The 13,984-nt window shown below is 31.0% G+C and overlaps 1 protein-coding gene across 1 annotated transcript; it reads left to right on the top strand.

Annotated features, from left to right (window-relative positions):
* Positions 1–778: 778 nt before the first annotated feature.
* LOC108477527 (uncharacterized) lies at positions 779–1,568 on the top strand. The gene has a single exon (XM_017780068.2). It carries the CDS (start codon positions 822–824, stop codon positions 1,323–1,325), a length of 504 nt encoding a protein of 167 aa, XP_017635557.1. The 5' UTR covers positions 779–821; the 3' UTR covers positions 1,326–1,568.
* Positions 1,569–13,984: the final 12,416 nt, after the last annotated feature.

Genomic DNA, 13,984 nt, shown 5'->3' with positions numbered 1-13,984 from the left:
TATTTTCATACTGTAGACCTCAAAATAATAATAAAATAATTATTTCAACTTCATATCTGTGGTCTCAAAACCACTGTTTTGATTTGACTCAAAACAGGCTGTTACCTATTCTTAGACTAACAAGAGTTTAATTGGAAAAAGATAATAGAGTTTAACTAGAGCCATCACTTCATGATGTGGCATATTGCCTTGTCGCGATGTCAATTTTGTTTCTTCTTTGATTTGCCCAAAAATAGGAGGCACACCCCAAAACCACAATATCATCAAGAATAATAGTAATATTAAATTCAATCTCATTTAATGATTTTAACTCAACCCAAAAATAGTAATATTATGTTGAACTTAGGATTAGACTCTACAAAGGGTTAATCATGAGTATTGAGCCTCCATCTCACCCAAACATTCTCCAACTCAGTAATCTTGCATTCCCATACATTATGAACTAATTTCAACTCAACAGTTCTCCGTATCTCAAAAAATACCAACCAACTCTTATAACATTCAAAACTATGTACAACTTAATTATCAGAAGCTAATGATTGATTCACCCCAATTCTAACATTATTTAGGATCGATTATTGGAATATTAATAGTTAGTCTTCTAGTCTTTTTATATATATAAAAAATACAAACCAGCTCTTACTGAACAAAACTCACGTTTATAATAGCTTACATTGATATTCAAGATATCATTATAGTAGACCAAATCATATATGCAATGGTCATAAAGGTGACGTATGCATGATAGTGAAAAATTAAATCCCTAGCTTAGCTCCTATATATATACACGAGTGATCAAAATTGATGAACACAAATTAAGAATGGTAAACCGTTTAAGCGCAGGTAAGAGCTGGTACAAGCATTTCCAGTATAAAGAAGATGTAGACAAGTCTGGCAATGTTCGAAACATTTTGTTAGTAGTAGCAACCCTCATAGCTTCCGTTACCTTCCAAGCTGGTGTCAACCCTCCTGGCGGAGTATGGCAAAAAGGAGATTGTGCAGGCAGAGCCATTTATGCATTCGACTCAGCAGCCTACTATGTTTTCTTGATTTCCAACACCCTCGCTCTCGCCACTTCCATGCATGTCATCATCTCGATCACCTACAAATCCCTTTTCCACCTCGAAATTGTTATTGCCACCATTTCCATGATCGTCACTTACGGCTCTGCAATTTTCGCAGTTACTCCCCATGAAATGCGATTTCAGTATGCCATAGCTGCTCTTGCTGTACCTTTCATAATGCAGTGTTTGATTCAGCTCTTCAACGTCCTCGTCTTTAAAAATGACCACAAGTCTGATCCAAAGAATGGCAATAATGAGTAATCATGTATTTCAGTTTCAGTTTGGTACCTCAAGTTGTAGTCTATATAGTTTAACATAAGAAACATGTTGTGTCTTGTTATAGCACTTAAGACAGAGAAAGTCTTACCCTAAGTGCTCTCTCTCTCTCTCTCTCTATATGTATGTATGTATGTATGTATGTATGTATGTATGTATGTATGTATGAACTATGAACTAAACTCAAATTTAGGTTTGATAAATAAACTAGTATTAATTTCCTTGAAATTCTGACAATTAAAATGATCATGAAGAAGTATGTTGCATCTTGTTACAACACTCAAGACACAACATAATCTTAACATTGGGTTACTAGGTTTTGTCTATTTCACATACACCCTTATTACATATTCCACATTAGCAATAATCTATGTGTTTTTCTTTTCTTTTACTTTAGGACAAGTAATAATTCTATATATATATATATATAAGGAGGATATAATCAATATTAGGTTTGATAAGTAGACTAATTCTTCTAGTTCTTCTCGTGGAAATGTATAAATTTATGAGTAATAATTCTAATAAAAATAAGACTTATTCAAAATTAGTGAAAATTTTTTTTATTAAAAGTAAATCATGAAAATAACTACATATTATCGACTAAATTATTTTATTATTAACTCATATATTAAAACCCATGATATTGTTATACCAGATATAACCAAATTATAATTTATGTCCTTCTTCGTAGTTTACTGCATTGACTATAAGCAAATAATGATAGATTTTTGGTCAATAGTTATTATTGACTGTGGAATTTAAGTGGAAATGCCATTAGTTTTTGACATTTTGTAACTTTTGTCGTAATTAATAAAAACAAAGATGCAAAGCTGTCGTTGTGGTCTATGTTTGATGAGATAGGAATCTTTCTCTTTTTCTTTTTAAAATTACTTTATGACTCTTTGGCAGTATTATTTATGATTTCTTCTTATTATTTAATAATATTTTAATAATTTTTATATCATTAATACATAACTTTGATAATCTTTTTATTTTGAATCTAAAACTCTAAATCTTGAACCCTTAATATTGAAGACAATTTTAGTGGCGTTTGAATGGAAAACACCGTAAATATTATACATTAGTGACGCTAACAAAAAACACCGCAATAGGTAAAGTAATAGCCGCATTTATGATAAAAACGCCGCAAAAAGTCAAATAGTAGTGGCGTTTATAAGAAAAACGCCGCAAAGTATCATTTTATTTTAAACTTCATCACTATTTATTATTAAATTAAGTGCATAAATAAAGTATGTTTAAGGATTTATAAGAAAAATATACCATTATTTATTTAGTGTAGACGATTGGTAAACATTTTATTCATTAAATTAAAAGTTACATAATTAAAATAAGTAAAGTAAAACAAAGTAACATGCATATCATCTTTTTGTTTAAGCTTTCACCAAAAACCAACTTAAGAACCTCTATTGATGAAACTTTGAGTTCGGTCAAACAATGTCCTTACATATCAAGAATTAAATCCTGCTGACGATAACCGGAGAAAAGGAAAAATCGCAGATTAATCCCTACAAATCTACTCAATAATCAAATATGCTAAGTAAGTTCACAGTATAGATAATATATATATTTATAACTTGTGTTATTATGATTTGATTTAATTGTATTTGATGTTATTTTTTAGTATAAATTAAAATTATAAATTGTTGCAAATAAGTACAAGTGAGAAAGTGAATATTTGGCAGTTGAACGTTTGAGAAATATGATTGTTATGATTTTGGAATGAGCTTAATTGTTTGGAAACATGCATACGAATGTATTTCTGGAACTACCTCTGAATTATAAATGTGGTAAACTTTGTTAAATCGCCCATTTGAACGTAGTAAACGATTAGGATACGATTGGCATACCAATAAGGTTTGTGAAAAATAAAATAAAATAAAATAAATAAAATAAAGAACACACAAATTTTACGTGGAAACCCTTTCGGGAAAAAAACCACGAAAGAGAGAGAAAAAATTCACTATGTCGAAAAATTTGAATCAAATACAAGAGGAATAGACTATGTCTATTTATAGGCTTGCAAAGCCATATTCTAGTAGGATTGAAACACCTTATCCTAATCAATATAAAATAGATGGAGTTTAATAAGGTTTAAAACCTTATTCTAAAATAAAATAAAAGAAGTCTAGTTCTATATAGATTTTACTTTTATTTTATTTTCCGTCGTATTTTATTTAAATAACAATTTGGGTCATTTAATTCTAACAATCTCCACCTTGACACAAATTCTCAATGAACAAGTTCTTCATCGCGAACTTTCAATAAACAAGTTCTCCTCCTCTTCCATAAAACCCCTTAAGGGTTTAACTTCAACAATGAACACCAACCAAGTCTAAGTAATGCTCAAACTTGGTTATAAGAAGTGACTTAGTCATCATATCTGCAGGATTTTCATGAGTACTAATTTTGCTCACAACAATATCACGACGAGCAATAATATCACGAACAAAATGATACCGAATATCAATGTGTTTTGTTCTCTCATGAAACATTTAATCTTTTGTAAGAAAGATGGCACTTTTGGTATCACAAAAAATCTGTCTTGATTTGAAAGTCTTCATTGAGTTCACTAAATAGTCCCTTCAACCAAATAGCTTCTTTACAAGCCTCGGTAATTGCCATGTACTCAACGATTGGTAGACAAAGCGATTGTAGTTTGCAAAGTGGCTTTCCAACTAATTGCACAACCTCCGATTGTAAAGACGTAACCTGTGAGAGATCTTCTTCTATCAAGGTCTCCAGCAAAATCAGCATCAACATACCCTATAACTCCATCTTTAGTTCTTTCAAACTGTAAGCAAACATCAGTAGTGCCTCGTAAGTATCTTAAAATCCACTGAACTACTTTCCAATGTTCTTTACTGGGATTTGCCATATATCTGCTAACTGCACTGACTGCATATGATAAATCTGGACGTAAACAAACCATAGCATACATGAGAGATCCCACTGTACTAGAGTATGGAACATTGACATGTACTCAATCTCATCATCTGATTGAGGAGACAAGGCCGAGGAAAGTCTGAAATGGGCTGCTAAAGGAGTACTAACAGGTTTAGCACTCTGCATATTGAACCTGCAAAGAACTTTCTCAATGTACCCCTTCGACTTAGGTACAATTTACTTGCTTTTCTATCTCGAGAATCTCCATACCAAGTATCTTCTTTCTTTGGTCTTAAATCTTTCATCTCAAATTCTTCACTTAGTTGGGCTTTAACCTTTCTTATCTCTCTTTTATCTTTTGCTGCTATCAACATGTCATCAACATAAAGAAGTAGATACACAAAAGAACCATCACTTTTTTCTTAAAGTAAACACAACTGTCTAAACTACTTCTTTTGAAATCATGAGAAGTCATAAAGGAATCAAACCTCTTGTACCCTTGTCTTGGTATTTGTTTCAAACCGTAAAGGGACTTTCTCGACAAGCAAACATAGTCCTCTTTTTCTGAGACTATAAAACCCTCTAGTTGTTGCATGTAAATATCTTCCTCAAGTTCTCCATGCAGAAATGCAGTTTTTTACATCTAACTGCTCAAGCTCCAAATCATACATGGCCACAATACCAAGCAAAGCTCGAATCGAACTATGCTTAACAACTGGAGAGAAAACATCTGTGAAGTCCACTCCTGGAATTTGACTGTAACCCTTTGCAACAAGCCTTGCTTTATATCTGGGTTCTTCAACTCCTAGAGTCCCTTCTTTCTTTTTAAACACCCATTTACAACGAACAACCTTTTTACCTTTAGAAAGTTTCACAAGGTCCCATGTTCTGTTTTTGTGGAGTGATTCCATCTCTTCTTGCATAGCAAACATCCACTTTTCTGAGTCTTCACAGCTAACTGCCTCAGAATAATTAGATAGCTCTTGATTCGCATCTATATCTTTAGCCACATTTAAAGCATAAGCAACTAGATCAACCTCGGCATACTTCTTTGGAGGTTTAATTTCTTTTCTAGTTCTGTTTTTGACGATAGAGTATTGTGGTGAAGAAGCAACTCTGTTCTCAATTTTTGTTCTGGCTTGAGGAGTTGACTCTGTATTAATCTGATGCTCCACCTGCTTTTGATTTTCTTTATTTGAAGATTCTTTAAGAGATAAGTTAGGTAGCATAGTAGTTTCATCAAAAACAACATCTCTGCTAATTACAACTTTTCTATTTTCAGGACACCATAACTTATACCCTTTTACACCAGCTTTATAACCAAGAAAAATGCATTTAATAGATCTCAGTTCCAATTTTCCATTATCAACATGAGCATACGCAGGACACCCAAAAATCTTTAAATCAGAATAATTAGTAGGATTACCAGACCATACCTCTTGTGGAGCCTTTTTCTCAATGGCAACGGATGGAGATCGGTTGATCAAAAAACATGCAGTAGAGGCCGCTTCTGCCCAAAATGCTTTTGGTAAGTTGGCATTTGACAACATACATCGAACCTTCTCCATGATCGTTCTATTCATTCATTCTGCAACGCCGTTTTGTTGTGGAGTATGAAGAACTGTCAAGTGTCTCATGATCCCTTCTGACTTGCACAATCTATTAAACTCATCAGAACAAAACTTTAAGCCATTGTCTGTGCGGAGGTGTTTTATCTGTTTTCCCTTCTGTTTTTCAATCATAATTTCCCAAGACTTAAATGCGAAAAACACATCGCTTTTCTGCTTCAAGAAAAACGCCCAAACTTTTCTGGAAAAATCATCAATAAAGGTTAGCATATAATTAGCTCCAACTCTCGAAGGCACTCTGGATGGCCCTCACAGATCAGAATGAATATACTCCAATGTTCCTTCGTGTTATGGATTCCTCTAGTGAATCGAACTCTCTTTTGCTTCCCAAAAACACAGTGCTCATAGAAATTCAGTTTGCAAATTCCTTACCCATTAAGAAGTCCTCTTTTGCTTAATTTTGCCATGCCATTCTCACTCATATGCCCTAGGCGCATATGCCAAAGTTTAGTAATATCATCATCTGACAAGGAAGAGGAAGCGGCAATTTGCATCACCGATATGAGAGAACCACAGTAAAACATATAACTTAGCAATCTTTCTCTGCCCTTTCATCACAACAAGGGACCCTTTGGAAATTTTTAAAACCCCACTTTCAGCTGTGTATCTGTACCCTTTTGAATCAAGAGTACTCAATGAAATTAAATTTCTTTTGAATTCTAGAACATGCCGCACGTCACTAAGTGTTCTGACAACTCCATCAAACATCTTAACTTTAATTGTTCCAACACCTGCAATTTTATATGAAGCATTATTTCCCATCAAAACAACACCTTCAGATACTGTTTCGTAAGTTGTAAACCAATCCAGATTGGGACTCATGTGGAAGGTGCAGCCTGAATCAAGTATCCACTCCTCGCTTACTTTAGAATCATTGACAAAAGCAACTAGAAGTTCACCATTGCTTTTGTCTTCTACAACATCAGCTTCACCGGAATTTTCTGGTTGTTTTCCCTTTTGATTTGCAGCCTCCCTTTTAATCTTATTTTGTAACTTATAGCACTCAGATTTAATGTGCCCTTTCTTCTTGCAGAAGTTACAAGTTTTACCTCTGTTTGAAGACTTCGATCTACCCTTAGATTTACCACGAGGATTCCGTTCCTGTATCCTACCACGATCATCATCAGCAATCCAATCTTGTCTCCCACGAACAATAAGACCCTCTCCCTGAGAGTTGAGTTTAACCACAAGATGTTTCATCTTATCATACGAGGTTAAAGAATTATAAACCTCATCAACTGTGAGAGACTCGCGGCTATATAAAATCGTGTCTCTAAAGGTTGAATAAGACGGGGGCAACAAACAAAGTAGAATTAACCCTAGATCTTCCTTATCATACTGAACCTCCATGACCTCCAAGTTTGAGAGAATTTCTTTAAACACTGTTAAGTGTTCGTGTACAGACGCGCCTTCCTCCAAACGATGAGCATAAAGACGTTGTTTCATATGCAACTTGCTTGTTAGAGTTTTCGACATACATATTTGTTCTAGCCTCTTCTATAATGCAGTGGCAGTCTTCTCTTTCATCACATCCTACAAAATTTCATTGGACAAATGCAGATGTAATTGTGTTAACGCCTTTCGATCCTTACGCTTCTTCTCTTCATCTGTTAATGTCGAAGGCATCTTATCTATCCCTAGCAGGGCATCCTCCAGATCTATCTGCGCAAGAACTGCTTGCATCTTAATCTGCCACAATGCAAATCTGGTGTTGCGATCCAACTGCAGAATTTCATACTTCAAAGACGCCATTACCGTGATCGAGATGAATAACTCGGAAGCTCGGATACCAATTTGTGAAAAATAAAATAAAATAAATAAAATAAAATAAAGAACACACAAATTTTACGTGGAAACCTTTTCGGGAAAAAAACCACGGGCAGAGGAGAAGAAAACACTATGTCGAAAAATTTGAATCAAATACAAGAGGAATAGACTATGTCTATTTATAGGCTTGCAAAGCCATATTCTAGTAGGATTGAAACACCTTATCCTAATCAATATAAAATAGATGGAGTTTAATAAGGTTTAAAAACCTTATTCTAAAATAAAATAAAAGAAGTCTAGTTCTATATGGATTTTACTTTTATTTTATTTTCCATCGTATTTTATTTAAATAAGAATTTGGGTCTCTTAATTCTAACAAGTTTTGAACGCATGCTTGTACGGATTTGCACTTCAGTGCCTCTATTAGCATTTGGGTGCTCTCTGGTGTGATATGGTTACCCGAGTATCTGGGTCATGTTACTATGGTTCACCGAGCTATGAAAAATTTGTTATTAATCTTATAATGATTTTATTTTTTTGGCGTTTACCCATTAAAAGGTTTGTATCACAATATAATCATGCAATAATGTTTTATGTGGGTATTGATGTGATGAAATATAATTATATATATATATATATATATATATATATATATATATGAAGATTTTGATTAAACCATTGATGAACATGAGGTATATGATGAACTATTTTAGTACTAATTCTGTGTGTTCTCGTAGATAATTTGTAACAACCCGATTTTCAGTGGTGTCGAAAATAGTGGTTCGAGGCCACCAAATCCTGTAAGTTCGTAAATATTATTATTAAATATTTACGAGTCAAATATGGTTTTAGAAAGGTTTTTGAATTATTAATTTGGGTTTTATAATGACTTATTAGGTCAAGTGGTTTTAGAAAGTGAGGTATCAGGTCCTCGTTTCTATAAACCAAGCCATAAATATTTTTATAAATATTTACAGAGTTTCATTAAGGTAGTATTAAAGTTTCGTTGAAAAATGTTAACGTTTCGATAGCTAATTAATTAAAAGAACTAAATTGAAAAAAGGTACAAAACTTACTAATTATAATATTTAAGTGATTAAATGGTTTAATTAATAAATAAGGAAGGACTTAAGGAATAAATAAACCTAAATGAACAGTTGAGGCTGCATATGAAAGAAAAAATAATAAAATAAAGCCTTTAATGGCAAAATTGTAATTTTTAAGAAATTAAAATGAAACAAATTGAATTTAAAGTTTTATAGACAATTCGTCTTCTAATTTTTGGTCAAAAATAGACATAGAAGAGAGATTAAGCTGGTTATTCAATTTTTGCTTCATGTGAGTTCAATTCTTACCCGTTTCTTGTAATTTTTATGTTTTTAAGATTGTTACAATTAGGCCCAACTAAACTTTACCTTAGTTTTTATTTTATTAAAAATTTTGAATGTTTCCATTGATGAGTCTATATGATTTTAGTTATTAAATGATGAATTTGGGATGTTAGTTGATATTTAAAAGTATCTTATTAAGTAATTTTGATGAATTTTTTATTAGGGACTAATTTATTAAATTAATAAAAGTAAAAGGATTTAATGTGAAATTTTTGCACAAATGGGATGTTTTGAATATCATGAAAATTCGGCTAGCTTGGGTTTGTATTAAAAATGGTTAATTTGTATGTTTTGGGCTTAGGGACTAAATTAGATAAAAGTAAAATTTTAGGGGCAATTTTATAAAAAATGTTAAAATGACCAAATTGCATGAAATGAGTTTTTTTATTGTCTAAATTAATATATTGAATGAAATTATTAATTTAGATCAAAGTTGAGTGAAAAATCGAGGAGAATGAATAATTACCAAAATGACCCTAAATCTTGGTATTTCTACAATTTAGCCAGGTAAGTTCGTATGAATTGTATTCTATATAATTTAGATTAAAGTGAATGTTAATTGGTGATAGGTATTATATATGTGTGTGTTATATTGTTGGAATTGAATTATTATTGGAAATATATTATCGAATTAATACTTAGTTTGGATTGAACATGAGATTTGAGTATATTCGTAAATTGGTGTATGGTGGTAATGGAGGGAGACATCGGCATATTACCCAAGTAAACTGGGGTTTAGCATTTGTTGCGAACTCTCATGTTTTACTTTCTGTTTGGAGTGGTTTGGGTGGATTAGCTCCCACGAGCTTCTGTTTAGCTCTTATGAGCTTTTGTTCGCGTGTTTTGGTGGAAAAACTCTATGAGTTTTTGTTGATGATGTACTCTTATCCGTAAGTCGTTCTTCGTATGGAAAATCTCGATAAGGTAAATTGTTTAATGAATTTGAAAGACTTGTTAATTAATGAATATTGACCCGAACATAAATGAAAATGAGATATGTTGTGACTAAATGAGATACATGAGTTATGTACTCATGAATTGAATATTGAATGGCTAATGCCAATGTATAAACAATTGTGGTTTGATATGTGAACAGCTATTTATATAGTAATTGTGTGAATTGGGACATTGTTAATCAAATAAAAGATGTTAGCATGTGCAATTTGAGTATAGTATGAAATGATGTTGAAATGATGTGCTAATATGTATGAATTAAAAAGGTTAACATTTGATAGTTAATTGAAATGGATTGAATTGGTATATAAATTATGAATGTGTTGATTATTTGAATTGAAAGGAACATATATATGCGTGCAAATATGATAATTGGATATTGGTTGTATTTGGAAGTGAAATTAAACCCTATTGACTGTATCGGGTTAAGTCGGATATAGATGGCATGTCATAGGATATGAAAAGTTCAAGGATTTCTTTGACTTCGAGTCGATGAGGCACTGGGTGCCAATTTACTTCAGTTTAACCGATGAGACACTGGGTGTCAAATGTATATGGTGGCCGCATATTACTTCGAATTTATCTGATGAGACACTGGGTGTCAGGTGTGTTGGTTGGATCCGTCCGAGTCCGAGTCATATTAATAGGGGTAATTAAATAAAATGGAACTATGATTGATATTGGATGATATTGTATGAAAATTGAAAATGGGATAACGATTTGAAACATGAAAATGAGTTATATTCATAAATGCACTAACTTGTGTATTGATGATGGTTATTAAGCTTATGTCAAGCTTGAGGTTATGATTGATGTATATGCTTATGTTTGGTATTATACAAATGAAACGATAAGTTCATAATTGCAATATGATATGATGAAAAAGGGATTGATGAGTTGAATAATGTACTTATATATGAGAAATTATGTATGTTATGGTTGAACTTACCTATGTTATGAATAAATATATTAATTAGTTAATTGATGTTGTTATTTAATTTTATGTTTAGTAAATAGTATGGAAAATAAGTAAAAGAAGTTGTTCGTAGTTTTATGAAAAGGTTAATAATGGTGTATAATGTTTATAAAATCCTATTAAGTTAGATTTGAATATATATATATATATATAATGTTGATAGACTTATTCAGTTATGAGTTGGTGGTTATGTAGTTGATAAATCTTAAAGGCATTGGTATAGCTTTATATTAAATATATAAAGTTTATCATTGAATTGGAATATTATGTTTAAAGTTTGTACGAGCTTACTAAGCATTCATTGCTTATTTAGTTATTTATCCTTTATTTTACAGATTATCAGAAACTCGATTGGGTTGGAAGCTTGTCGGAGTTATATCACACTATCCATCAGTTCTATCGGTACTTTTGATGTTTTGATTTTGGTTATAATAGCATGTATAGGTTAATTTGGATAAATGTTGGCCTATATGTGTTTTGTTGAGATAAGTCACTTATTTGACTTATGTTTTGGTATTTTGGTATGTGCATATTTTGCCTTATAATGTTGATGTGTGGAATGATTTGTGGTTGAATGATGAAAGGTAAAATAGTAGTTGAATATACATATGAGGTATGTTTTATAACTTGGTGTAATTTGGTACTATACTATAGTAAGTGTATATGTATTTGATGCTATTGAATAAATGATACAATTGGTACCAAATGTTAAGTTTTGGTAAATGATTTACATGTTGTGTGTTAATGCAATTATACATAAAAGTTGGTTGATTTCTTGGTTACATGGATTACATGGTTAAACATGTTTATAATTGTCATTTGAGGTACCTAAGGCATATTGGTTGTATGTGAATATACTGCATGTTTTAGACTTGATTTTGTTTGTTTTGGATGCCATAATATGGCTTGTTTATATACATAATGTTGATTGTAGGTTTATATACATAATGTTTATATACATAATATGGCTTATTTTCGTCTACACGGGTATGCACACGACTGTGTGTCCCTAATTCGAATATCCACACGGCCTGAGACACGGGCGTGTCTATTGACCGTGTCAGTCACACAGCCTGGCCACACGGCCGTGTGAACCTTGCAACTTTGAAAATTTTTAAGTGTTTCCGAAAAAATTCTCGAAGTTTCTGATTTAGTCCCGATTTGTTTCAAATATGTATTTGGGCCTCGAGGGCTCGTATAAGAGACAATATGTATGATTTTGATCAGGGGTTTTTTTTTTTTTACATGAATGTTATGTTATATGAAATGTTGAAATATCTGTCTGTTTGATCTGTCAACTTTGGTAATGCTCCGTAACTCGATTCTGACGAGGGATATTGATTGGGGGTGTTACATGATGGTTAGGTTTAATTATTCTAAGTTATTTTAATTTTAATTATAAGATAAAAGTTTTCAATCAAACAAATATATTTACATACCTCATTTACTTTTTCTAAAAAGCATCATATTATTTTTAAAATATATATTTTTTATTCAGAGAGTGAATGTATCATAAGCTAGTATGTGTTTATACATTATAAATTGTGATACCCATAATGTGAGCATAAATTTTATATTTAAAAAGTAAAGCTAATTTAAAGAGCAACATATTGAGAAATTATATGATAATTTGTAGTTTTAAAGTAATAGGTTAATTTCTTTTTAGAAATAAATTATAAAAGGGATAATGATTTTTGGCCTCTAATTTTATATATAAAAATATTTTAGTTCTTCATTTGATTTTTCTTCTTTTGACCCTTGAACTTGTATTTTTTTGTCAAATCACTTCAAAATGGATAAAATGTTAACTTTAGATACGTGGAATACATGTGGACAGTGACGAGGATAACACGTGAACATTTAAATAATTTTTAATTTTTTTAAAAATTTAAAAAATATAATTTTATACTTTTAATAATTTTAAATTTTAAAATAATTTTTATAATTTATTTTTGAATTTTAAAATTTTAAAAATTAATTAAATGTTAACGTGTCATCCTTGTGGCAATCCACATGTACGTCACATCAACAAAGTTCATAAACATTATTTTACATTCATTTTGGAGTGGTTTGACAACAAATATAAGTTTAAAAACTAAAAGAGACGAAAAGTTAAATGGAGAGTTGAAATGATTTTTTTAGAAGTTGGAGGCCAAATAAATCATTATGCCATTATAAAAATATCATATAAAATTTTAAATTCTATAATTACCTAAAATTTTTCTTTTAAAAGAGGGTTTAATTTATAATTTATGATATGATAATTGAGTTGACTTCATGATTATAAATTCATTCCATGTCAAACCGACTGAAATAGGATTTTAATATTTTCTTAATTGAGTTGGTATTACTTGATTCGTAACATCAATTTCAATTATTAATTTTATAAAAGTAAGATAAATACTAAAGTTTGTATTTAAATTTTATACACGACCAATTAATAGATAGATCATATTAAATTTTTAAAATAAATGTAATAAGGATATATATACACATGATAATACACCAAACCGATTATATGGTTATAAATACTTAACAAGCAATGCTATGATACCATCACCATTGTTAGGGATCGACTCATATAAATAACGAGATAGATAGTAAAATAAAGAAAATCAAATACAATTTTTTATGTAGAAATCTCCTTCAAAGATGATAAAAACTACAGGTAAAATAGGCTTTGATTTTTTACTAAAAGAGTAAACAAACGAGAGTATAATATAGAAAAAATAAACATATAATGTACTAAATGTAAAACCTGAATACAAAACTTTCTCAAAAACTCTTTATCAAATTTTACGTAAAAGCATTTTGTCAACTCGCTAAATAAGTTACAAATACCCTTTAAATAAATTAAAATAACTAAAATATTGTTAAAGTAACCAGGATTTAATTAAAAAAAAAGATAATAAAGTTTAGCGCGACCAGGTCGTGACTAAACATGAGGTTCCTCTCCAACTTTCTTTTTTAGGATGGTAAAAGGCAGAAAGTACAAAATTTATTTTTGTCTTGAATAATGTGAGA

Source organism: Gossypium arboreum, chromosome 12 (assembly GCF_025698485.1).
Source record: "Gossypium arboreum isolate Shixiya-1 chromosome 12, ASM2569848v2, whole genome shotgun sequence".
Taxonomy (NCBI): Eukaryota; Viridiplantae; Streptophyta; class Magnoliopsida; order Malvales; family Malvaceae; genus Gossypium; species Gossypium arboreum.
Note: the sequence above shows the minus strand (reverse complement) of the source record. Positions and strands in the feature narration are given on the sequence as shown.